The 26805-nt window shown below is 45.9% G+C and overlaps 1 protein-coding gene across 3 annotated transcripts in view; it reads left to right on the top strand.

Annotated features, from left to right (window-relative positions):
• The window catches only part of NCK2 (NCK adaptor protein 2), a 115246-nt gene that overhangs the window by 67191 nt on the left and 21250 nt on the right, over positions 1-26805 (top strand). For all 3 annotated transcript variants that reach the window (XM_061432554.1, XM_061432555.1, XM_061432553.1), the window contains exon 3: positions 21164-21405. In XM_061432554.1, the coding sequence (XP_061288538.1) occupies positions 21180-21405 (226 nt within the window). In that variant the 5' untranslated portion in view covers positions 21164-21179. The remainder of the gene's footprint in view (positions 1-21163; positions 21406-26805) is intronic.

Raw genomic sequence — 26805 nt, 5'->3', positions numbered from 1 at the left:
CAATCCCTGGATTGGGAAGATCCCCTGGAGGAGCGCATGGCAACCCATTCCAGTTGAACATAACTGAAGTGACTAAGCACAGCACAGGATTGACTACTTTGATCTCCTTGCTGTCCAAGGGGCTCTCGAGAGCCTTCTCTAGCACCACAGTTTGAAAGCATCAGTTCTGCAGTGCTCAGCCTTCTCTGTGGTCCAATGCTCACATCCATACATGACTACTGGGAAAACCATAGCTTCGACAGTACAGACCTTTGTCAGCAAACTGATGTCTCTGCTTTTTAACACACTGTCTAGGTTTGTGGAGGAATAACACCCAATTTATGAGCTTTCCTTTCAAGGCTTATTTTGCTTCTATTATTCACAAATTCCTTTATACTATTCTTTAAAAAATTTTTTTTTTTTGTTTTACAATAGAGAATATAATTCGGAGAAGGCAGTGGCACCCTACTCCAGTACTCTTGCCTGGAAAATCCCCATGGATGGAGAAGCCTAGTAGGCTGGATTCCACGGGGTCTCGAAGAGTTGGACACGACTGAGCGACTTCACTTTCACTTTTTCACTTTCCTGCATTGGAGGAGGAAATGGCAACCCACTCCAGTGTTCTTGCCTGGAGAATCCCAGGGACAGCAGAATCTGGTGGTCTGCTGTCTATGGGGTTGGACAGAGTCGGACACGACTGAAGTGACTTAGCAGCAGAGAATATAATTGCTTTGCAATGTTGTGTTTCAGGTGTACAGCAAAGTGATTCAGTCTTATATAAATACACACATACATTTTTTCAAATTCTTTTCCTTTTTAGGTTATTACAGAATATTGAGTATAAAGTTCCCTGTGCTATACAGTAGGTCCTTGTTAATTATCTATTTTTATATTAAGTAGTCTATGCATGTCAACCCCAAACTCCTAATTTATTTCTCCCCCTGACCTTTCCTCTTTGGTAATCATAAATCTGGCTTTAAACTATTCTTGAACCCGTGACTTCGGACTACAAAATCTCTTGGTTTGAATGTTGTAGATTTCTTACTTTAATATAAATTAGAGTTTTCTTTTGTTTGGTCTAAAACTACTACTAAACTTTTTGTAAATCAGGTTTTTCTCCTCAACCCCCTTTTTGTTTTTGAACCACCTGGATTTCAGTTATGTGTGGCCAGGAGAAGGTCATGGAGTCAATATGTCCTGTTTCTTAGAGTACGATGGTGAATTCTGCTTTACTATTTCCTTGGAGCAAGCGACACTCTTCCCACCTGTTTGGGGAAGAGGCGGGGCATCCATTGTGATTTCCAGGTCAGGTCCTGATTTGGAATTGAGAACCTGGAGCTCATCTCAGCAGCTGATCCAAGCCCTCCTCCTCTCTGTGTCCCCGTAAGTGACCCCGAGACTGCCTTTTCCCCACAGGACGTTGCTGGCTCTCTCTGGCTTTACGTGCTTCTGGGCAGTGAACAGCCACTCCCAGGTTTCTCTTCCAGACCTTGTGTGAGTGCACGGCATTGGGTGTTTCATGTCCAATCCTGGGAGGTTTCCTTTTCATAAAAAAATCTTAGCTGTGACCACTCAATTTTTTAAATAGTCGTTGAAGGGAAACCTATTAAAACTTGCTCATTTGTAAGTATAGTCATATATCAATCGGTTTATTAGATTTCATGCGAATATAAGCTAGAAATTAGTGTAAATCCTTGAATCTAGTCAACAGAATTCATTAGTGATTCATCAGTAATAGAGTCTTGGCATGACTTCTTTAGAAGCTCGGTCATGGGTGACATTAGCAGACTCTAAGTGACTGTCAGGGTCCTCTTCCAGAAGGTCATAAGTCAGGGGGAAATCACAGGCTTAATTGAGGAAGTGTTGATGTGTTCTGCATAAGTGCCCAGCGAGAGTCTGTTATCATCATGCAAACAAGAGGTGATGCCCGGTGGACAGTTATATGCAGATTATCATGCAAAGATACTTAGAAAAATATTTGTATGCATGTAATTTTAAATAGACTTTTAAGTTTATGACAGACACAGCGAAACCATGATTTTCTTATTAAGAATTGCTTTTGTGGTTTTGAAAACTGTCCAGTGGGAAAATCAGTAGATCTGTCCTTTCACGTAATAAATATTGACTGTGAGCACAGCTGGATTCTAGGCTACTCTTCCTGCTGTGACTGTTTTAGCAGCTACAAAAATAGATGGAATACAGTTGTTCCAGACTCTTTTTCTCGTGGCCTTGTGGGATAGGGTGTGACCCTGACAGCTCTGGTTTCCGGATTACCGCTATGTCAGGTTCTTAGAGCAAGTCTCGAGTGCCCGAGGCAGGGAAACTGAGTGAATTTTAAAGAAGGGGACTTGGAGCAGGAGCATCATGGGTCTTAAGGCACAGGGCTGCTGCTGCTGCTGATTAGTTGCTAAGTCATGTTGGACTCTGGAACCCCGTGGACTGTAGCCTGCCAAGCTCCTCTGTCCATGGGCTTCTCCAGGCAAGAATATTGGAGTGGGCTGCCATTTCCTACTTCTGGATCTTCTGACTCAAGGTTCAAGCCCAGTTGCATGGCAGGCAAATTCTTTACCCTTGAGCCACCTGAGAAGCCCGTGGTAATCAGTCTGCACATCATTTAAGCAGTAACAGGTGGGGACTGGCATATGCTATTGGGCCAGTGGTCTTTGATGTGCCCACGGGAAAGGTGACGGTTTGGTCAGCCTGTCACTTGCCTTGTCCTGGAGAGAAAGAAAACAGTGCCAGCCTGGTAAGGTGCTAAGTGAGGAGTCAGCCTCGGAAACATTTCCACGTTACTGGGCACCCCAAGTTGGTGCTGTCTCAGCTAGCCGTCTCTGGGGCTGTCTTGAGGGGAGCAGTCTTGAGGGATGTCAGCTGCATCTCTGGGTGACCTGAGGGGCCCCCGAGCCCCCTGTATCCAGGCCTGTAGTCCCTGCGCTGCATTCTTTTCTCCCCTGACCATCCCTCCCATGTTGAAATTAAGGAGCCAGGTCCTGAGAACTCCCCGGCCTTGACTTTGCCTGATTTGAGGGGAGTGGAGATCATGGGAGGAGCATGGAGACAAGCCCCTTCCATTTGTACTGGAGTGAACTTAACAATGTAGAGTCTGCCCTTAATTATTCCCTGGATAACTCAGCATTGACAGTGACTCACTATTGTTGGAGGCTGGCTGGTATTTCCTGGAGATGGAGGATGTGAATAGTTCGTATGTTGTGCTGAAGATTGTTTGAAAATCTGCTTGAGGACTTTTTCAGGAGAGCAGTCTAATAGGTGGAAGGACGTGGGTGTTATACAGGAAGACGGTGCGTAGATGACAAGACATATGGGCACAGAAAAATAATCCAGACTGGATTTCATGCTGTGGCAGTTGCTGATGTGAATACCCAAGGTGTAAATGTTAGCATAGGCATCATTGTAATGACCTTTTCTGTTATCTTTTTAGTCTTTATTTCATTTATTTTTTCTCTGATTACTATCCTTCCTTCTACTAACTATGGGCTTCACTTGGTCTTCTTTTTCTGGTTCCTTGGGGTGTAAAGTTTTCTTTATTTGGATCTCAGTTTTTTTTTAACGTGGGTTTTTATCACTCTGAACTTCCCTGCTAGAACTACTTTTAATGCATCCCATTAGTTTTGGTCTATTGTGTTTCCATTTTAATTTGTCTCAAGATAGTTTTGTTATTGAAATAGACTTGATTTACAATGTTATATTCGTTTCACACGTACAATGTAGTGATCAGGGTTTTTTATGCATTGTGAAAGTGAAAGCAAAAGTTGCTCAGTTGGTCCAACTCTTTGCGACCCCCATGGACTATAAAGTCCATGGAATTCTCCAGGCCAGAATATTGGAGTGGGTGGCCATTCCCTTCTCCAGGGGAATCTTCCCAACCCAGGGATCGAACCCAGGTCTCCCACATTGCAGGCAGATTCTTTACCAGCTGAGCCACAAGGGAAGCCCAAGAATGCTGGAGTGGGTAGCCTATCCCTTCTTCAGGGGATCTTCCTGACGCAGGAATCAAACCAGGGTCCCCTGCGTTGCAGGCGGGTTCTTTACCAACTGAGCTATCAGGGGAGCCCTTTATACATTGTACTCCATTTAAAATCATTGCAAAATAATGGCTATATTCTCTTGTGCTTTAGAATACATCCTTGTTGCTTATTCATGGTAGTTTGTGTCTCTTAATGTCTCATATATTTTTTTATTTCTTCTTTGACCCATTGGTTGTTCAGTAACATGCTATTTAATTTTCATATATTTATGAATTTTCCAATTTTCTTCTTATAACTGATTATTGTGATGGGAAGAGATGTAATTTCATTCTTAATTTTATTAATACTTGTTTCTGGCCTAACATATGATACTGTATATCCTGGAGAATGTTCCATGTGTGCTTTATAAAAATATGTGTTCTGCCTGCCCCTATTGGATGAAATGCTTTGTCAATGTCAAGTCCATCTGGTCTAGTGTGTAGTTTAAGTACAAATTTTCTTATTGATTTTCTGCCTGGATGATCTATCCATTGTTGAAAGTGGTATATTGAAGTGCCCTACTATTACTGTATTGTTGTCTATTTCTCCCTTTAGGTCTGCTAATATTTGCTTGAAATATTTGTTGTTGTTCAGTCACTAAGTCATGTCCAGCTCTTTGTGACCCCATGGACTGTAGCACTCCAAACTTCTCTGTCTTTCACTATCTCCCGGAATCTGCTCAAATTCATGTCCATTGAGTCCGTGATGCCATCTGACCATCTCATTCTCCGTTGCCTCCTTCTCCTGTTGCCCTCAATCTTTCCCAGCATCAGAGTCTTTTGCAATGAGTTGACTCTTGGAATCAGGGGCTGAGGTATTGGAGCTTCAGCTACAGCATCAGTCCTTTCAATGAATATTCAAGGTTGATTTCCTTTAGGACTGACTGGTTTGATCTCCTTGCAGTCCAAGGGACTCTCAAGAATCTTCTCTAGCATGACAATTTGAAAGCATCAGGGGTTACTCAGTGTCTAGGGTTGGCTGTAGCCTTTGATGTTCTAGTAGATGTAGTGGCTAGAGCTGCAATAATTGGTTTAAATAATTGCCCAGTAAGTACTGAATGTTGCTTAAAAAAAAAAAGTAGTGTTGATTCTGCCACAGTTAACCTACTTGTGAATCAGTGGAGGCAGATGTAAAGTACCAGGCACTTACCAGGGGCTTGACTCAGGCTTGACCCCTCCAGGACACTATCTGTGGCTGAAATACAGGTCTTACTACCCCCTATTGCATAGGCAGAGACACTGAGCGAAGATGGTTCCCAGGGTCTCAGAGTGGAACTCACACAGCAGCATTCTGCCCTGCCCGTCCACTGCTTCCAAGCTGGTATTCCTTCTGCTTCCTGTCTCTGACATCCCACAGAAGTGACATGGCGGAGACTGGTATCGGAGTGCCTTCCTTAAACCAGGGACTCCTCACCACTCTGAGAGATGAAACAACTTGGCCACAACCCAGTGCTCGTAGGACAAAGTGGGTTGTGCACCCACATCTTTCTGACCCAAAGCCTTTCATTCTTGCTCGACAGTGAATTTTATTTATTTTCCCTTGCAAAATCTCCAGCAACAAAGGTTGGTTTGGAAACCAGTCCCTTTGGAATCTCAAGGAATGCATGAAGGAAGCCTTTGGAAGGGGTTGAGGATGGGAGCCGAGACCTGAATCCCCCAGAGGCTTCGTTCCTCCCGAGACCCCAGCGCCAGCTCAGTAGTCTTCGGACCTGCACTTGTATCTGTCTCAGGGGTCACTGTGTGTTTGTGGCCCCCAGTTGACCGTCTGACCTCTGAGAGAAGTCATTTGTGGAGGCAGAGGGACCTCCTACCCTTCCTGTGTGCGTGATCATCCCTTGTGTCCCCTGCGTTTTCCATAGTACCTGTGTCAAGAGCAAAGCCACAGAAAATCAAGATTGATCGTTTCTTTGTGCAGCCACAAAATCATCCTTTTCTGCTGGTTGAGGTGATGGTCAAAGCTTAGGTAAGCATTTCCCTTTTCTGTCACAGCCAACATGCCCCATCAGTGTGACTTGCTTGAAGGCTGGACACAGATTGTTGCTGTTCAGTCTCTAAATCATATCCGACTCTTTGCAGCTCCATGGACTGCATCTCGCCAGGCTTCTCTGTCTTCCACCGTCTCCCGGAGTTTGCTCAAACTCACATCCGTTGAGTCAGTGATACCATCCAACCATCTCATCCTCTGCTGCCCCCTTTTCCTCTTGCCCTCCATCTTTCTCACCATCAGGGTTGTTTCCAGTGAGTCAGCTCTTCACATCAAAGGTGGCCAAATTAAAAACACAAAAAGCAAACCCTTGCCCCTGCCACCCCCATTCTTTTCCTTAGGAAAGATTATAGAAATGAATTCATAGCTTTACAGTCATGTCTTCACTACTCTCTGAATTGTACCTTTTAGTTTGCAAATGAATTTTCTTATAAATTCTAAGATCAGGTGATGTGGCTATCTCCCCCCCATTTTATAAAAGGTGGAAAAGAGCCTGAAGAGTTCACTTTATTTGCCAGGACGGCCCAGCAGATGGTGATGCCTGACTCAGGGCTGCATGGGGGCTATGGGGGTGCTGACCACACAGACGCTGTGCTGGTCTCAGCATCCCTGGACCGCGTGTGTACAATTCTAAGAAACAGGCCACTCCAGCCACTTGGAGCTTTAAATAGAGCGCTGCTGCACTTGAGGTTCCAAAATTAGGAGAGATGAAGAGTTCTTCTTGGCATCCTTCCTCCAGAAAAGCAAAAACATATTCGTCCTGTGTCTGTGTGTGTTGCCGGGTAGGGGTGTCAGCTTTTCAAAAGCAAACTAGACCTCAAATGGGTAAATTTTTTGGAGGTAATGGGTGTATTTATTACCTTGTTTTGGGGATCAAGGGTATATGCATATGTCCAAACTCATCCATCTATACACATTTAATACATGTCCCTTCTAAGTGTACGTCAGTAAAGCTGAGAAATGCTGAGCCCATCCATGGCCGGATGAGAGTTCCTGTATGGACCCACTGCAGTGTGTGCCAGTCTGGAGGTTTTTTTTTTTTTTTGCCTACACTTTTTCTGAAGTGTAGAAAACCGCAATGAGCAGCCTGGTGGTCCAGGAACACAGTTGGAGGGTCACTGGTGGCTCCGGGGGTCCTACCTTCTCCTGTTGCGAGCCTGTCTCAGTGCAGAGAGTGGAAAAGCACCTTGAGTTTTAGGTTTCTGCTGATAAGAATTAACTTTGCTGTTGGCTATTATGGAAACTATTTGATTTCAAGATGTTGAGATGGTTATAAAATCATATTGAGTAGTACGGTATGAATTGAATGAGTAACTGATATGAAAGGTATGAATAACTGAAACCATGAAAGATCAGTTTAAGGGGAGCAGTTTTTGGTGCTGTGTTAACGAGCAAGACAGTAGCAGAAGCAGTTTTGAATGGAGGCCAGTGGCCCTCAGTGCTTGCTGAGGGGGGTGACCGTGTCTACCTGCTGGTCCCCAAGTGGGGGCCAACCCTGCATCTCACTGTGAAATGACATCTGCCTTCTGAGCCTCTTGGAGTCGACTTTGACCAACAGTCACATTGACATGTGAATTGATGGAGTTGGAGGCTCTCTGGCCTGCCCTGGCTCTCCCACCTGTGTGCAGACCTCCCCAGGCATAAGTGGGCAGGCCATGGTCAGGGGCAGCCCAGGGCAGCCCCCAGCTCACTGGGGGAAGTGGAATGCTTCATCCACAGGGGGCATTTCTGTAGAATGCTGCTTTCTTTCTGGCGCCCCCCACCCCGCAGTCCAGGACTCGGGGAATGAGTGGGAAATGCAGGGAATCTGAGGACCACCCTACTCCGGCCCCCAGTCAGCCTCGCTTTGGTTGGAGGGATTGGGCATGAAGAGCCTGTGCTCTTAACCTGAGTTCTTACAGTAGATTTTGTGACGCATACAGAGATAACAGTTTGCCAACCAAGGTCTAGATAGTCAAAGCTAATGGTTTTTCCAGGGGTTGTGTACAGATGTGACACTTGGGCCATAGAGAAAGCTGAGTGCTGAAGAACTGACAGTTTTGAACTGTGGTTCTGGAGAAGACCCTTGAGAGTCCCTTGGTCATCAAGGCGATCAAACCAGTCAATCCTACAGGAAATCAGCTCTGAATATTCATTGGGAGGACTGATGCTAAACTCCAGTACTTTGGTCACCTGACAGGAGGAGCTGACTCATTGGAAAAGACCCTGATGCTGGGAACGATTGAATGCAGGAGGAGAAGGGCACAGCAGAGGATGGTTGGATGGCATCACCGACTCAGTGGACATAAGTGACTAAGTCGTCCGACTCTTTGCGACCCCATGGACTTAATTCCTAAACAATAACAGCAACAAGCAACTCAGTATCAAAAATACATATTACCCAAGAAAAACAGGGACCAAAGATCAAAATGGATATTTGGCACCCACTCCCAGATGTGGTGGGCTTCTCTGGTGGTTCAGACGGTAAAGAATCGTCTGCCAGTGCAGGAGACTTGGGTTCAATCCCTGGGTCGGGACAATCCCCTGGAGAAGGGAATGACTACCTACTCCAGTTCTCTTGCCTGGAAAATGCTATGGACAGAGGAGCCCAGCTAGCTTCAGTCCATGGGGTTGCAAAGAGACAGACACGACAGAGCGACTGACACTTGCACTTTTTCAAAGCCCCTCTTTAACTGTCAGAAGCAGGGTTGCTCTGGACCGAGCGCAATTTCTGTGCTGCGGATGAGGCGTGGAGATGCCTCCTGGTACTGTGTCAGCATCCAGCTTTCCATCCAACCCCACATCATCTTCCCAGGCAGAACTGCCTTCCTCCTGTTCTGGCACAATAGGAGGATCTCCACTGCCTCCCAGCCTCCCTGATGCTCACATCATCAGCCTGGCCCATTTCTGTCCATCTAGTGTTAAAAGGCATTGCCCCTGTGGTATCGGATCATGGACACAGTGAGCTTTTCTGAGTTGATTCATCATCTATGCTGTCCTTCTGGACAATGAATGACTTTGTCTCCATTTGCTTTCAATTGAGTTGTTGTTCTGTTGCTTCTTGAACTGCAGGACTCTTTATATATTCTGGGAACTGGTCTTTTGTCATTATATATACTGGTTACTTTACAAGTATCCTATTTTTAAAATATTTTTTGACGTTCTTTGAAGTCTTTATTGAATTTGCTACAATATTGCTTCTGTTTTATGTTTTGGTTTTTTTGGCCTCAGAGGCATGTGGGAATCTTAGTTCTCCAACTAGGGATCAAACCTGTACCCCCTGCATTAGAAAGTGAAATCTTAACCACTGGACCATCAAGGAAGTCTCAATTTCATCATATTTTTTCTATTTCTTTATTTTTAGTTAGAGGATAATTGCTTTACAACGTTGTGTTGGTTTCTGCCACACGTCAGTGTGAATCAGCCATAGGAATCCATTTATCCCCTCCCCCTTGAGCCTCTGTCCCACCTCCGTCCCCATCCCACCCCTGTAGATGGTCACAGAACACGGGATGGAGCTCCCTGAGTCACATAGCACATTCCCGCTGGCTGTCTGTTTTACGTGTGGGGTGTATACGTTTCCATGCTACCCTTTCAGTTCGTCCCACCCTCTCCTTCCCCCACTGTGTCCACAAGTCTGTTCTCTGTGTCTGTGTCTCCCTTGCTGCCCTGCAAATAGGCTCATCAGTGCCATCTTTCTAGAGTCCATATATATGGGTTAATGTACGATATTTTTTTTTATCTTTCTGACTTATTTCACTCTGTATAATAGGCTCTCGGTTCATCTACTTCATTAAAATTGACTCAAATGTGTTCCTTTTTATAGCTAATATTCCATTGTATATATGCATACCACTACTTCTTTATCCATTCATCTGTTGATGGACATCAGGTTGCTTCCTTGTCCTAGGTATTGTAAACAGTGCTTCAGTGAACTTTAAGATACATGTGTCTTTTTCAATTATGGTTTCCTCAGGGTATGTGCCGGAGAACGCAATGGCACCCCACTCCAGTACTCTTGCCTGGAAAATCCCATGGATGGAGGAGCCTGGTAGGCTGCAGTCCATGGGGTCGCTGAGGGTCAGACATGGTTGAGCGACTTCACTTTCACTTTCACTTTCATGCATTGGAGAAGAAAATGGCAACCCACTCCAGTGTTCTTGCCTGGAGAATCCCAGGGACGGGGGAGCGTGGTGGGCTGCCGTCTATGGGGTCACACACAGTCAGACACAACTGAAGTGACTTAGCAGCAGCAGCAGGGTATGTCTAGTAGTGGGATTGCTGGGTCATATGGTAGTTTTATTCCTAGTTTTTTTAAGGAATCTCCTCCAATCTAACATCCATAGTGGCTGTATCAATTTGCATTCCCACAAACAGTGCAAGAGGGTTCCCTTTTCTCCACACCCTCTCCAGCATTCATTTGTAGATTTTTTTGGTGATGGCCATTCTGACCGGAACAAAGTGATAACCTCATTGTAGTTTTGATTTGCTTTTCTCTAATAATGAATGATGCTGAGCATCTTTTCAAGTGTTCATTAGCCATCTGTATGTCTTCTTTGGAGAAATGTCTATTTAGATCATCTGCCCACTTTTTGATTGGGTTGTTTGTTTTTCTGGTATTGAGCTGCATGAGATGCTTATATATTTTGGAGACTAATTCTTTGTCAGTTCCATTTGCTATCATTTTCTCCTATTCTGAGGGATGCCTTTTCACCTTGTTTATAGTTTCTTTTGCTGTGCAAAAGCTTTTAAGTTTAATTAGGTCCCGTTTGTTTATTTTTGTTATAATTTCCATTAGTCTAGGAGGTGGGTCATAGAGGATCTTGCTGTGATTTATGTCAGAGAGTGTTCTATGTTTTCCTCTAAGAGTCTTATAGTTTCTGGCCTTACATTTAGGTCTTTAATCCATTTTGAGTTTATCTTTGAGAAAGTATTCTAATTTCATTCTTTTATACGTAGCTGTCCAGTTTTCCCAGCACCACTTATTGAAGAGGCTGTCTTTGCCCCATTGTACATTCTTGCCTCCTTTGTCAAAGATAAGGTGGTATCCATAGGTGTGTGGGTTTATCCCTGGGCTTTCTGTCTTCTTCCGTTGGTCTATATTTCTGTTTTTGTGCCAGTACCATACTGTCCGTGTGTTACATACTGATGACTGTAACTTTGTAGTATAGTCTGAATCAGGAAGGTTGATTCCTCCTGCTCCATTCTTTCTCAAGATTGCTTTGGCTGTTCAGGATCTTTTGTGTTTCCATACAAATTGCCAGTTTCATCATATTTTGATCTGGGAGGATTGGTAATTCCCATTAGAGAATCGAGATTTATTTGAACTAGAATGATTTTTTACTGTGTCAGCTATGCATACCACTATTTATATACTTTAATGCTTTCCTATAAAAGGGAGTCTTATATTCTTACAGCTCTGCTATAAGGATTATGTGTGTGCTTTGTATTGCTTCAGTGTTCAACATCCTGTTTTTAAATTTGGGGACTGTTAAAGATAAATGCAAAGTTTTCAAATCATTTTATTGACAGGTATGTCTCCAGGTCTGAGACAGCGCTTCCTCAGTAGTTTAATGAGCTTTGCTGAACTTTCATCTTTCCTTTTCTGTTGCTGCTCTTATCAGTTGTCAGAAAAAGTTGGAATTTTGCCCTTCCTTATTGATCTGTATTTCATGAATATTTATGTATATTCTGTGTATTTTCCCCCTTTTTCTCAAAGTAGCTGAATGACACAAAATTTTAAATTTTAATTGAAATTATTCCATGGCTTCCCTCATGAATGAAGAGCCCTTATTATGTAGAATAACAATGACGGTATCAAAGGTGAATGCGAAAGTATGTGTTAGCGATTCAGTTGTGTCTGACTCTCTGCAACCCCCATGGACTGTGTAGTCCACCAAGCTCCTCTCTCCATGGGATTTCCCAGGCAAGAATACTGGAGTGGGTTGCCATCCCCTTCTCCAGGGGATCTTCCCTACCCAGGAATCAGACCTGCGTCTCCTGCATTGCAGGCAGATTCTTTACCACCGAGCCACCAGGGAAGCCCCTATCTAAGGTGAGATTGTTTTAAATAAAGTTCCTTAATTGTGATTCTGGCTGTACATCAGGACTTGAGCACAGGAAGCAGCATCTCAGTGTCTTGTGTCCATGAGAGTTCTGGTGGTGGAGGCCACACAGCTGCTGGCAAAGAGCACCCATGCTGCTGTTCATGTGCTCTCTGGGTACACAGGCTCAGGCCCTTACAAGTGCTCGGTTTATGAGGAGACACAATCCTTGTTTGCGAGGAATCTTATTCAGCGAGAAAACAGACAATAAAAATGTACGTGAGATCCCAGTAAGTGCCTGGGAGAGAGAAAGCAGAACAGGAAAATGTGTGTGTGTTGTGGGGGAGCAGCTGTGGGTGCAGCGGTTCTTTCAGATGAGCTGGGCGGACACTTGGTTTCATCAGGGTGGGCTGTGAATTTGGGGAGGGGGGAGGGGGCAGGGGAGGCAAGAGGAGCAGAGAGTGTGAGCTTGGAGGAAGAGCTGTGTTCTCCTGTGGTGGGAAGGGCACGAGGCTTGAACGGAGGAGACACAACCTACCGTTTGTCCGTTTAGGAGCATCACAGGCCACTGCTGGGGAGGCAGACTGCGAGGGTGGAGACTGACCCAGTTGGGGAGAAAAAACTGTATGGTCTGGGTCCAGGTGGGGCTGGCTTGGAGCTGGGCAGTGGAGGGTCTGACGGTGGTAAAATTTGAGAAGTATTTTGAAGGTGAACTGAACTGAAATGAAATGAATGGGGCGCATGTATTCTGCGAGACGTGCCAAGATTTTTGCCTTTTGGGCACGTGGACGGATGTTCATCTTATGCTCATGGACTCAGAGGGGGCCTGGGGAGACAGGGGGGGTGGATTTTGTGGTCACTCTTTGATTGGTTTTCTTTTGCTGTGGTTTGGTGTAGATGGTGAAGAGTTCCGTTTGGGTGAGTTGGAGAACAGTTGGAGGTGTCTCAGAGGTGGGGGAGGGGTCCACGTCTTGGGGGGCAGGGCTGGAAGCTGCACTTGGGAGCAGCTTGTTTAGAGAGGGAGCAAAAGGATAGAGTCGAGGCCCCCCAGACAGCCTAGGTCAGAAGCTTGAGGAGGGGCCTGTGAAAGAGGAGGAGAGAAAGTGAAGTAGGGCTGGGTGCTCCAGGCAGTGGAGCAGAGGGCAGCCCTTCAATGGCTAATGGACAGTGTCTGCTGTCAGCAGGCAGGAAAGACAATCCAGGAGAGAGAAGAATGACCTAGCCAAGAGAAATGGCAGTGACCACAGGACGGGTTCCTTCTTGAAGAGCAGGGTGGGCCCCATTCAGCGTAGATGAGGCTTTCCTTCCCCAGGATCCCCTGCGTCACCTGAGGTTACCTGTTCACCTGTTCACTGTGTGGGAGAGCCCGTTATGTGCTGACAGCGGCTGCAGCCACCCGGCCTAATGGGAAGGTCAAGGAAAGGCACTGATGATTCAAGGTTAATATGCACCTGCCTCATCACCCTTCTACAGAATGACTGATCTAGCCAGCCTCAAAGAAGACCAGGGTCATAAACAGCTTTAAAATGTTGCCAGTCCCATTTGTAATATAAACCTTACATGGATGAAATATGATTTATTGAATTCAATTCAAAACAGAGACAAAAGGACCAACAAAACGAGTGTAATATTTTACCTCTAGCATATTAACCTGTAATTTCAGAAGAATACCTGTGTACACACGTAGATATAGACGTATCCAAATATAGAGCTATGCGCAGATAATTGGTTTAGAGAGCAACCGGTAAGAAAAGAGACTGACGACATGGGGGGGAAAAGTCATCCTTACCTTGATTTTCAACATACATTCTGAATTAGTCCAATAAGGTAATCTACTTCAATATGGGTCTTAAGGCTTTTTCTTTATAAGAGCTCATGCTTTCATTGCAGTCAATCAATTATAGAAATTCACTCAAATAGAGGTTTTCAGTATGACAACCCACTCCAGTATACTTTGCTAGAGAATCCCATGGACAGAGGAGCCTGGAGGGCTACAGTCCATGGGGTCACAAAGTCAGACACGACTTAGCAACTAAACAAGTAGGAAGAATATTAGCCTGGCCCCCAAAGATGTCCACATCTTCCTCCTTGGAAACCTGTGAATATGTTAGGCTATGTGGGGAAACATGGGGGGAAGGAGGTTACTGATCAGCTTATCTTGAGGGAACACCCTTGTAGGCCTTTGTGACCACAGAGGCCCTGTGAGCAGGAGAGGAGGCAGAAGAATAAGAGAGGAGCCTGCCTGGACCAGGGCAGTGCCCAGAAGCTGGAAGACATAAGGACCATTCTTCTCTGAACTCTCCAGAAGGGACATGGCCCTGCCCATACCTTGACTCAGCTCCAGTGAGACCCAGCTGGGACTTCTGCCCCACAGAACTGTAAGGGAATGAACTTGGGCTGTTTCAGGCCACTAAGTCTATGCAAGTGCCTACAGCAGCCCACGGAAAAAGAATGCCACAAGTAACCATGCCAAGGTCAGCCCAAACAAAAATAACACTTTCATTGTTTTCTCTCATTTATCACACTGTTTTCCCCCCTTTGTTTATTTTGCAAATACTTTAAAATAGTACACTTGCTTTAAGGAGACTCAGTCAGGGAAACGGTGTCAGAAGCAACTTTTAAAGACCTAATAAATTCTTTATTAAAGTTTCAGGTTGCGTGGTAGATAAGACTTGCCAGATGCCAACTCATTTTACAGGAGTTGGCAGGAGCCTGTGATGCCCTGAGGGGAACAGAAAGGCCAGTTGGTGGCTTTCTGCAAGCGTATCACTAATTGCAGCTGCTAGACTTCAACTTCAAGTAGGACACGATATAGAATCTCATGTTGCTCCAGCTCTCAGCAAGTTAATTAAGCCATGATGCGAGTCAAGGTATTACTGCTTCCCTAAGGCACAAAAATACACTACATGTAAAGGAGAAAATAAACAACAGAACGGGCTTGGCACACCTTCCTCCATGGGGACGGGCACACGGTCAAAGATTGTATTTAGTTGCTAAATTGTGTCCAACTTTGCAACCCCATGCAGCGTAGCCTGCCATGGACAGACTCCTCTGTCCATGGGATTCTCCAGGCAAGAACAGTGGAGTAGGTTGCTATTTCCTCCTCCAGGGGATCTTCCTGACCCAGGGATCAGAACCCACGTCTCCTGCCTTGGCAGGCGAATTCTTTACTGCCAAGTCACCAGGGAAGCCCAGTCATAGGAGGAGCTACTAGCATCCCCCTGGTGCCCATGGGGCTGTTTCCTGACTGTGAGCTCATCCCAGGTCTGCAGTCACCCTGTGAAGCAGAAACGATGGATCTACAGAGACACTGAATGAATGATGAAACTGGGGCTTAGAGATGTAAGATAACCTGCTCACATCCACAGGCTGGAAAGTGCCTGAGCCAGGATTCAAACCCACGAGAAGGGTCTCATCCCAAAGCCTGAGCGTCCCCCACTGTCCTCTCTTACATGCTAGTACTGGGCAGGAGATTTTGGCAGTCTGGCCCCCTGACACTAACCATCAGTGTGATAGCATGCATCGTGCTTTCATGCTGACTGTGATTCCCGTTCTGTGTGTGGGCACGGGGCTCAGAGCTGTTTTCACAAACTCCTGGAGGAGGTGGTCTTCTTGCCCCACACGACAGAAGGGCAGCTGGGCTGAGGTGCACAGCCGACTCCAACCCAGGCTTGTATGACATGAAACCTCGACCCTTAATCACGACATCACTGGGCTGCTTCCGGGGGTCTGGGTACCTCCTGGAGCGAGGCAGATACTGCTGTCTTGTCCTATAGAATGAGAGGAAGGCCAGGGGGATGCACAGAAGGCCCAGCTAAGCACATGATCCCAGATTATTGTTTTTTATGTTAATTTTTATTTGCTTGGCTGTGCTGGGTCTTAGTTGTGAGGTCTTTGATCTTCATTGTGGCAGGTGGGGTTTTTAGTTGCAGCATGTGAACTCAGGGTTGCTGCATATAGGATCTAGCTCCCCATGCAGCGATCAAACCCAGACCCCTTGCACAGTGGGCAAGAAATCTTAGCCACTGGACCACCTAGGAAATCCTGAACCCCAGACTCTTTATTCAGATTTTTTGTTTGCAGTTATGTCCAAGTGGTTCAGCTTGGCCCCCGAGACCCCTTTGGGAGTGTTCATGAGCATTTTGGGGTGTTGGTTGTTCTGAGAATTATGTAACCCAGCCCTAAAGCAGCAAGCTGAAGTTAACAGGCTCCTTTTTAGAGAGTCCCAGAATAGGATTGATATTATTTTAGGAGTTAGTGACAACTGCAGGGCCAAGAAAGTTTTATAACTATTCCAGTCTGTTTGGGTTTTTTTTTTTTTTTTTTTTTAATCTTTTTCCACCCAAGACTTGAAAAAGCAGCTTAGCATGTTAGATTTTCTGAGTTTCTTTAATTCAGTATAAAATAGGGTTTTTCTTGCTAATCTGTATCACTAACTCTTAAAATTGTATGACTGGTCGCATGACATGAAACATGATCTGGCTGCAAAATCTTAACTTTGTGGCTCTTCTTTCTGTTGGCTATAGGTAGGTGAATACTAGCTTAGTGAATGAAGGCAAAAATTTGATTTTCTTGACCTGCCCAAGCTAGAGGGGTAAATGTACACTACGCTTTGTATCTGACCTCAGTAAGTCCTAGACCACATCAGAGTCCCATTTCTGACATAAAATTTCTGTAGTCAGTTAGAAGGTACTTCCTCAGACTTCCTTCTGTTACGGCTTTTCCGTATTAGGAATTTAAGTCCATTTGTACATCTGGTTTATATTGGGGAATAATCTTATTTCAGCGCCAGCCTCTTCTTATTTCACAGTTCATCCTACACTCATATCAGACTTCTCATCACTGGAAGGACTGGCTCCTCTTGGCCTCCTGGAGCAGTTTCCCAGGACCTTGGGTGGAACCCCCACTCTCGCCCCCCTATCCTTACTAACAGCTTCCTCCAGGATGCCAACCAGCCAGCAGCCTCTACAGCCTGAATGGCCAAGGGAAGACAGAGTGGGGTCTGTGGCCTGGGTGCTGGTAGGCGGGGTGGGTAGACCTGTGCACTGACTGTGATTGGTTGTTGATGGGGGGTGTGGTTATTGTTGTAGTTGTTGATGGGGGAGTGTGGTCATTGGGGTGAGGTGGTTGATGGAGCGCTGTGATTGCTAGGGTGAGGTGGTGGTTGATGGTGGGCTGTGATCACTCACCCAAGAAGTGAGCACAGGAGCACAACCCTGGGGTCAAGTCCTGGCTCTGTTGTTCAGCAAGTCACTGAATCTCTGATCGTCTCTCTTTAAAGTTCACACTTCCCCAAGAGGTGGGTGTTTGGAGATTAAATGAGCACCCTGTGCACACCAATGTCCTCCCCTAGACTGAGCACTCACTTCCAACACTCCCTGCTCCGGACCCAGGAGGAGCACCTTCAAGGAGGGCTGTCAGAGTCACCTGAGGCCTGTGATACCCTAGGGATGTTCAGCCCCCGCTCCTAGGGGTCCCAGGTGACCGATGAGGGTAGAGCCAGGCACAGCATGTTCTAGGCTCCTTTCCCTGTGATTGTCAACCTGCACTGAAACCTACCATGCCAGCCAGAGCCTAACTTACCAGCTTTTTCACGCAGTTAAATTGTACAGAAAATTTATAGATTGCTTTGACTGGTCTTGAGTGATGTGCTGTTCTTGTTAAAATCTCTCTTTAAAACAACTGTAATTTAAGACACAAACCTGGTACCCCAATAAAATACTGTCTGAACCCCATTCCTTTTACTGCTCAGGCCCCTCCCCTCACGACTGAAAAAAGAGAAATGACCTCCATGACCTTCAAAAATCAAACCTGACAGTGAGTTCAGTACATGTGGAGACACCCATGGACTTGAGATTTTCTGAAGGTAGATAACAGTATTGCCTACAGTTTGGAAATGAGCTTTGTGTAAACTGTCTCCCTGGATATTGTGTACATTATGCATAAAGTTTATTAATCATCTCCTCCGTCCCCAAAGGTTTGTTATCTGTAAGTCTGGAAGTTAATTCATGAAGGAGGAGAACATGTATTATTTATAAGTGTCTTTAGCATCTAGCAGCAGAGAGTGTCATGTTATTTAAAAATGGGATTCATTCTTCTGTGGAGTCAGTGCGCTAGGTCCCCTCTGTCATCCTGAAGTAGCCCCTGTAAATAATGAGAACTCCTCCCTGTCAGAAAAGGAGAGGGTTTGAGTCAAGAGCCTTTCCATTATTCATGTCTTCCTAGTTTTGAGTAAATGTGTAGTCATTTAAAGGACTGAATGTTGAATTTTTCTGTTGCAAACATACTGGCCCATCTTCTACCTGAGAAGTTAGGAAATAGCTCATAACTATAGTCATTGTGGAGCTTCCCCGGTGGCTGAGTGGTAAAAAATCTTCCTGCCAATGCAGGAGATGTAGGTTCGATCCTTGGGTTGGGAAGATCCCCTGGAGGAGGAAATGGCAACCCACTCCAATATTCTTGCCTGGAGAATTACGTGGACAGAGGAGCCTGGTGGGCTGTGGTTCATGGGGGTCACAAAGAGTTGGATATGACTGAAGAACTAAACAGTAACCATAGTTATTGTAGTCATTCAGATACACTTTTACTATTTGTTACTTCGAGAACTGACTTTCTGAGGTATGTAATATACTGAATTCTTTGTTGTTTTGATAAACTTTTAGTTTTGGAGTCATTTTGTGTTACGGTTCACTCTTGGTATTGCACATTTGTGGGTCTTGACAAATGTGTCATGACATGTGTCCACAATAGTGGACTGTATCATGCAAAATTGTCAGACTGCTCTAAAAATCCCTGTGTTCCACCCAGTCATCCTTCCCTCTGTCGCTGATCTTTGCAATGTCTCCATAGTTTTGCCATTTCTGGAATGTTATGTTCTTGGATTTATTGAAGAAAACATGACACTTTTTAAAGCATGATTTAGCTGATTTTGCTCAGGGAAGTACTTTGAGGGACTTTTGCCATAGTTGAGCGAGACTGGGCTCACATCCACCTACAGGAGGGAAGAGGGAGGGAGTTTGTAGTCCAGGAGTGAGGAGGTAGGGAGCACAGAGAGGAAGCGTCAGAGGTGAGAGGGCGTTTCTGGCTGTACTGACCTCACAGGATACCTCCTAAGAAGAGGCGTCACCTCAGGATTCTTGATAGAATGCAGAGAGTTGATGCCTAGTCTGCGCAGAGAATTCAGAGGAGTCTGACTCAAGTTTGGTCACGGAAAGAGTCTTTGTGAGAATCGCAGTCTGCAGCCTTCTCGGGTAGGCTTCTTCCACGTAGTCTTATATGCATCTGAAGTTCCTCCATGTCTTTTCATGGCTTGACAGCTCATTTCTTTTTATCACTGAGTAATATTTCACTGGGGCTTCCCTGCTGGCTCAGTTGTAAAGAATCTGCCTGCCAGTGCAGGAGACGCAGGTTCAATCTTTGGATTGGGAATATCCCCTGGAGAAGGAAATGGCAACCCATTCCAGTATTCTTGTCTGGGAAAATCTCACGGACAGAGTAGCCTCGCAGGTCTCAGTGAGTCAGACACAACTCAGGAACTAAACAACAACAATCAATAACATTCCATTATTTGTCTGGACCGTAGTTGATTTACCCATCACCTCCTGATGGACAGCTGGATGACTCCCAAATCTTGGCAGTTATGAATGAAGCCACTATAAACATCTGTGTTTCAGGTTCCAAGAATAATTTTATATTTATGGAAAAGCTGCAAAGATAGTGCAAAGCATTCCAAATATCCCCCACTCGGTTTCCTAAGTGCTAACATCTTGCCTGACCAGGGACATTTGTCAGAAGTAAGAGTTGGTTAGTGGTAAACTATTGAGTAACTTCACTTTGTTGCTGTTGTTATTTAGTCACTCAGTCATGTCTGACTCTTTGTGACCCTGTGGCCTGTAGCCTACCAGGCTCCTCTGTCCATGGAATTTCCCAGGCAAGAATACTAGAGTGGGTTGCCCTTTCCTCCTCCAGGGGATCTTCTCAACCCAGGGATCAAACCCATGTCTCCTGCATTGGCAGGCAGATTCTTCACCTCTGAGTCACCAGGGAAGCCCCAGACTTCACTTGGATTTCACTATTTTCATATTTGAGGATTCAGTCCAAGATACTACTTCAGTTTGAGTGTGTCACAGTCATTAAATATGTTCAGAAAATTCAGCTTATCCTGAGAAAATGGATGGATGTAACGATGTCAGCTATAAGAATCTGGTATTACTTAACCAATGAACAGAAGATGAAGTGGTTGGATGGCATCACTGACTCAATGGACATGAATTTGAGTAAACTACAGAAGGTGGTGATGAACGGGGGGCCTGGCGTGTTGCAATCCATGGGGTCATAAAGAGTCAGACACGACTGAGTGACTGAACTGAACATATTTAATTATGGTACGGTTATTTTATGTAGAAGATTTTGGAAGGCTTTTGTTGTTTTAAGCAAAGCATACAGAGTTCCCACTGTGCAAAATTAAGATTTGCTTGATAAGGTCAAGCATTTTGTCCTTTCTAAACAAAATACTAAAGCTTGTTGAAGGAAGGTCATCTTAAGGTTTTTTCAAGACCCCAGAGACAGCCAGTTGCCAACTTGTTTTTTAAATCCTTTTATTTTGTATTGGAGTATAGCTGCTTAACAATGTTGTGATAGTTTCAGGTGAACAGCAAAGGGACTCAGCCATACATATACATGTATCCATTCTCCCCCAAACTCCCCTCCCATCCAGGCTGCCACATGATATTGGGCAGAGTTTCCAGTGCACTACAGTAAGTCCTTGTTGGTTATCCATTTTAAGTATAGCAGTGTGTACATGTCCATCCCACACTCCCTAACTATCCCTTCCCCCAGCCTTTCCCCTGGCCACCGTAAGTTTGTTCTCTTAAGTGTCTGAGTGTGTTTCTGTTTTGTAAGTAAGATTCATTTGTACTGTGTCCTTTGAGAGTGCACATGTAGGGGATGTCATACAGTTTCCCCTTCTCTGTCTGACTTGCCTCAGTTCGTATGATATCTCTAGGTCCATCCATGTTGCTGCAAATGGCATCACTTCATTCTTTTTGATGGTTGCCAAGTTGTAATAAAAGCTGTCAGGGTGTAGTTTTCCAAGTGGATGCAGTGGTGTATGGCCAGGGCTCTAATGACTCTCTTCAAATGTTTTGCTGGCAGAAGTACTCCATGAAAGATGACAGAGGAGGTCATCGTCATAGCCAAGTGGGATTACACAGCCCAGCAGGATCAGGAGCTGGACATCAAGAAGAACGAGCGCCTGTGGCTACTGGACGACTCCAAGACGTGGTGGCGGGTGCGCAACGCAGCCAACCGGACAGGCTATGTGCCATCCAACTACGTGGAGAGGAAAAACAGCCTGAAGAAGGGCTCGCTGGTGAAGAACATCAAGGACACGCTTGGTGAGTGGTGGGCGTAGTGGGCCCCTGGGCTGTACCCCAGCCCAGAGGGGGAGCACCCTCAGGGCAGGGGGTGGGAGGCGTTGTCTTTTTCATTTGTGTTTGAGGAAAAAAAGGCATCTTTCTACTTGTCTTTTTTAAAAGTCTCTGGACTTTGAGATGCAGTGCAGAAATAGCCTGTCATTTCCTCAAGATGTTCAAGTTTGGAGGATTCTGTAAGCTGACCCTTCTGTGTGTTTTGAACCTCCACCTCCCCCCCCTTTACATCTCAGTCTCCTGGCATCAGTGTTCTGGAGGGGCCTGAGATGGGAATTAGCCCCTCCAGGCACGTCCACAGCTCCACCCGGGTCATTCCATCCAGTCTTTTTTCCCACTAAATCCTGTGCATGGGGCCTTTGTGAGTAGAGGAGATGGTGAAAAGCACCTGGAACCTGGTGAATTGTTTCCCCCTGTTGAATTGGCGGCATTTCATACCACAATTGCTCATGGTGGCAGCTAAGGTGGGGACTCGGAGGGGGTGGTATGATGCCGAGGCCGCTGCGGTGACTCACAGGGGGCCAGCTGGGCACCTGGCTTTCTTCCCATGCACCTGTCCCCTTCCCTGGTGTCTGGACATGAGAGAGGCCACCTGGGTCCACTGGAGTTGATGGTGTCCAGTCTCGCCTTCGTGTGGGCATCAGGCTTCCTTGCAATAGTCACGGCTGCAGAGGGAGTAAGAGTTACTTCCTGAAGGTCAGGTCTGTGATATCTCCTTCCGTGAGCACCATATAGTGACCCCTGAGACCACTGGCTGTCACGGAAGAGTTTGCTCTTGAAATAGGTCAGTGTTATCACCCACGTTACATGTCCTTGAAGTTTTCCTTTTTATTTCTAACTTGAGAATTAGTTTCATTTGAGGGAGGGGAACAGGTAGGGAAACTGAAAGGAAAATTAAGCTCTGAGTGTGGTAAGTGTTGCAAAGTATTCATCTTTCATTTTCTGCAATCTTAAAGAGTCCACTGACTTTCTTTGAAACCATGTGAAGCCTTCACCCACTGGAGAGTAATTTTGTGTCATGGGTTAGGTTATTTCCATGACTCTGGAAGAGAAATGAGACACTGGCCTGTGTGTGGATCATATCAGCTACTGTAGACTGTGCCCAATGGAGAAATTCCACTTTTCATGAGCAATCTGATTCTTTTCCATGAAAGTGACTGCATCACTTTTCCATGAAAGTGACACCCGTTTGTCTTTTTTTCCAAGCTTGTCACTTGAAAGAAAGACTGTTGTCCTGTGTGTATAACTCTCCATTAACTGTGACCTAGAATTTCGGAAAGCATGAGTAGGTAAATACTTTAGGAGTGCCCTGAACTTGGTTTTATTTTTTCTTTTCCTCATCCACTCAAGTCCCTTTTTTTTGGAGATGCTCAACATTGTTGATTTGTTTTGTCTTCTTTCTTATACTTTTTAAAAAATATATTCTGAAGATTCTAGTAAAGAATGATGTTGTTTAGTCACTAAGTCATGTTTGACTCTTTGTGACCCCATGGACTGTAGCCTGCCAGGCTCATCTGTCCATGGGATTTTCCAGGCAAGAATACTGGAATAGGTTGCCTTTTCCTCCTCCAGGGAATCTTCCCGACCCAGGGATCAAACTTGTATCTCCTGCATTTGCAGGTGGATTCTTTACCGCTGAGCCATAGGGGAAGTGCAATAAAGAATGAAACATCCAGAAATGGGATGGATTGCTGGGGAGTGAAATAAGGTGAAGGTAGCCCTCCAAGTTACCCACAAATCCCCTTGAACAGCTTGTCCTTCCTCCCTTCAGCTTTTAGAACAAGAAGACAGCTGAGCTGTGAAGCACATCTGTGCTCGGGTTCAATTTTTCAGGAGCCGTGGTCAGTCTCTGGGACTCCCAGGACTCAGGGGGCATCACTCAGCCAGCTTGTCCACGTGTGGAGTGCCAGGTTTTCTCCCCCGCCCCAACAGATGGCCACCCAGCTCTGCAGGCTCATGTCTCCTTCCACGGAGCCAGCCAGTTCCATTTTGGGAGAACACAGATTGCTAGAAAGCTCTTCCTTAAATAGAATCAACATTCGCTCCTCTGTAACTCTCTCCGTGCAGCTCTCCTTGACACTCGAGAGCTGTGCTGGGGAACCGTGCTCCTTTTCTGGGGACTGACCACCCTTCTCCACCCTTCCTCCCCCGTCAGGCCTTGGAAACGTTTGCGCCAACCGTTATTTACTGTAGAAACACCAACAAAGTTATGTTCTGAACATCCGTATCAATCCACAGCAGTTAATGTTTATAGTCTAAGCAGTGGTCCTCAACCTTTTTGGCACCAGGGACTGTTTTCGTGGAAGACAGTTTTTCCACCGACTGGAGGGGTGAGGATGGTTCCAGGATGATTCGAACACATTACATTTATTGTGCACTTTATTTCTGTCATTCTTACATCATCTCCACCTCAGATCATTAGACGTTAGATACCTGAGATTGGGCACCCCCGCTCTAAAGGCTCATGGGGTTCAGTATTCCCATCGCCTGGGAGAAACGCCCCACTTCGTGGTTGGTCTTTTTCGTTTTGATGTGTTTACCCTGCTCACCCAAAGCCTTGCTTTTCTTGGACAAAGAGACCTTGTTGTCTTGGCTTGAGTCCTCCATCGGCCCCTCAAGCAGTGTCACTGAAAAGGGAGGCGCCCGACAAGAGGCGGAGTGACTTATCTCTCCATCATCAGACCTGACGTGGCATCAGTGTTGAGAAGGAAGGTGCGAAGACTTTCCCCATCCTCTCCTGCCTCCCGCTGGTCTTTGGAGCTAAGCCTTCCAAGGCTTCCAGTTTAAATCGCTGTGACCTGCGTGCTGTCGGAATTCCAGTGTGATCCTAGATGGATTACAGAGCCAGTGGATTTTCTCTCCACCATGCATCAGAAATAGTGAAAACAGGCTCAGAAACCACACCACATGTGTCAACCTTCTAATAGCTACTCATGACATCATCCATGTTTGTGATTCTCCTGCTATGGTTAAAGCCAGATTAAGATTTCCCCGGCAGACACCTGGCTTGGCACAAAACAGCACAGACTTCCCAGCAAAGTCCCTGTGTACCACATGCGTGGTGACATCTCTGGTTGCAGACAACTGATCCACAGAGCCTCTCTGGCTTTTTAACATTCCCACACTGGGTTGAGGTTGGTCACCACTTTAATTCAGTCGCTTCTCATCCTTTGTTAGGCAGAAAGCAGTGTGTGTAGGCATGCTCAGTCGTGTCCAGTCTTTGCAACCCATGGACTGTAGCCTGCCAGGCTCCTCTGTCCATGGCATTTTCCAGGCAAGAATACTAGGTTGCCACGCCCTCCTTCAGGGGATCTTCCCGACCCAGGGATCAAACCTGAGTCTCTTCTGTCTCCTTCATTGGCAGGCAGACTCTTTACCATTAGTGCCACTTGGGAAGCCCCTAGACAAAAAGCAGAGCCTTCCCCCCGAAGAGCTCTCTGTTAGGAAACAGATAACATTCTTTCTTTTCTTTTAATAATTTATAGTTAAGTAGAACAACATGAGCACTTCTTTGCATACAGGCAGTGCATTGATGCATACATGCAGCCATAGATCTCTCGTATTCAGCTCATGATCATGAACAGTCAAAGAGAACTTTTCCACTGATAACAAGGAGCCGTCCTTATGAATTGCTTCTCCTGGCAGAGTGCAGGTAATGTTTTAAAGGCTCAGCACATCCCTGGGCTCCGACCTGGCCTTGGTATTTCCATGACCTGACTCATAAAACCATGCAGGTGAGGTGTTGTCAAGCCATGTGCTAAATCTTCTTGGCTGGGGAGGTATTTTATCGAAGAGCTATCTTTCTTGCTACTTCTCGAGAGTAGCTGGACCCTGCTGCAGTCCCAAAGGTTAGCTGTCTTCTCAGTGGTCACCTTAGGCCCAGGTACTGACCAGGCTGCCTATAGAACCACGGCTCCATTATAACGTGTTAGTAGCCACCAGTGGAAGGTTGGCTCCAAGGCCCACATGTCCACTGCTGACTACCTCCCACGGTGTCTTGAACCAGCAGTGGGCTGCCACCAGGGCTGTTCCTTAGCCTTGGCCTCTATGTGACCTGACCTGAGGCCAGTTAGTCACCTGCCGGTGGTTAGCACCAAGACTCCACCTCTCTGAGTTCATGCCAGACCCGGGAGCAGAGAGAGGCTGCTGAAGGACCACTGCTCACTCTCTGAAGTACACCTTGTGCTGTCTGGGTTGAGGCTTGTGGTTGGACAGGGACTGGTCCCGGGAGTGAAATTCCCAGGTTCCTCAAAGTGTATCCATGTGGGGTTGACTGAGCGACTTACTTCTGCAAGAAAAGGCACAGATGGGACAACTTGGGATTTTTTTTAAAAACTTTTTTATTTTATATTGGAGTATAACAGATTAACAATGTTGTGGTAGTTTCAGGTGAAGAGCAGTGGGACTCAGTCGTACATGTACATGTATGCATTCTCCTCCTAACTCTCCTCCCATCCAAGCTGCCACATAACATTGAGTAGAGTTCTCTGTGCTGTATGTAGGTAAATTTGTTTGTTTGTTTGTTTGTTTAACCAACTCGAATATCAGGATTTAACTGGGTGGGCATTTGACAGGACTTTATAGCAAAGATAGGCAGCTAGGATGTTAAAAGGATATTCTAGTGGTATGAGGTTCTCTATTTTAGAGATGAAAAACCAGGGTCTTATTCATAAAGCTTGAGTGGTGTGTGAGTATGACAGTGAACATGTGTTGGTGTTAAGGCCCTGGTTTTGATGGCAGAGTTGTGTTGAGGAGGCTGTCTGTGTGTGTGGAAATGCACACCAGGTATTGAGGTAATGGGACAGGACATCGGGAGCTTGCTCTCAGACAGCTCAGGGAAACAGATATCCTTTGTGCTGTTCTTACAACTTTACCAAACATTAAACCAAATGGACAGACATAGTGGCCTAGGTTCTATTCCTGGGTCCGGAAGATCCCCTGGAGAAGGAAATGGCAGCTCACTCCAGTATTCTTGCCTGGAAAACCCCATGGACAGAGGAGCCTGGCAGGCTGCAGTCCATGGGTCGCAAGAGTGAGTTGGACATGACTGAGTGACTAAACCACCACCATCACCATTCAGAGATCAGAGGATCACCGAGCACCTGCTGAGATCAGACCTGAAAATGAGGCTGCCACTGGGCGTGAACATGCCAACTGAATCTTCCCCAGAACATCCCCAGGCCGTGGCTCAGGACTTTCTGTAATCATCCAGCAGTCCTTTGTGGGTCTGCAGCAGGCAGGGGAGCAAATCTTGCTTTTTGCTGGATCAGTCCAGGCTGCCTCAGCCAGTTCAATAAACACATCTTTGTTACAACAGAGACGGGAGAGAAAGACGGTCAGAAAGCACCTCGGGGCCCCACCTCTGTG

The sequence above is a fragment of the Bos javanicus genome, chromosome 11, assembly GCF_032452875.1.
Source record: "Bos javanicus breed banteng chromosome 11, ARS-OSU_banteng_1.0, whole genome shotgun sequence".
Taxonomy (NCBI): Eukaryota; Metazoa; Chordata; class Mammalia; order Artiodactyla; family Bovidae; genus Bos; species Bos javanicus.
Note: the sequence above shows the minus strand (reverse complement) of the source record. Positions and strands in the feature narration are given on the sequence as shown.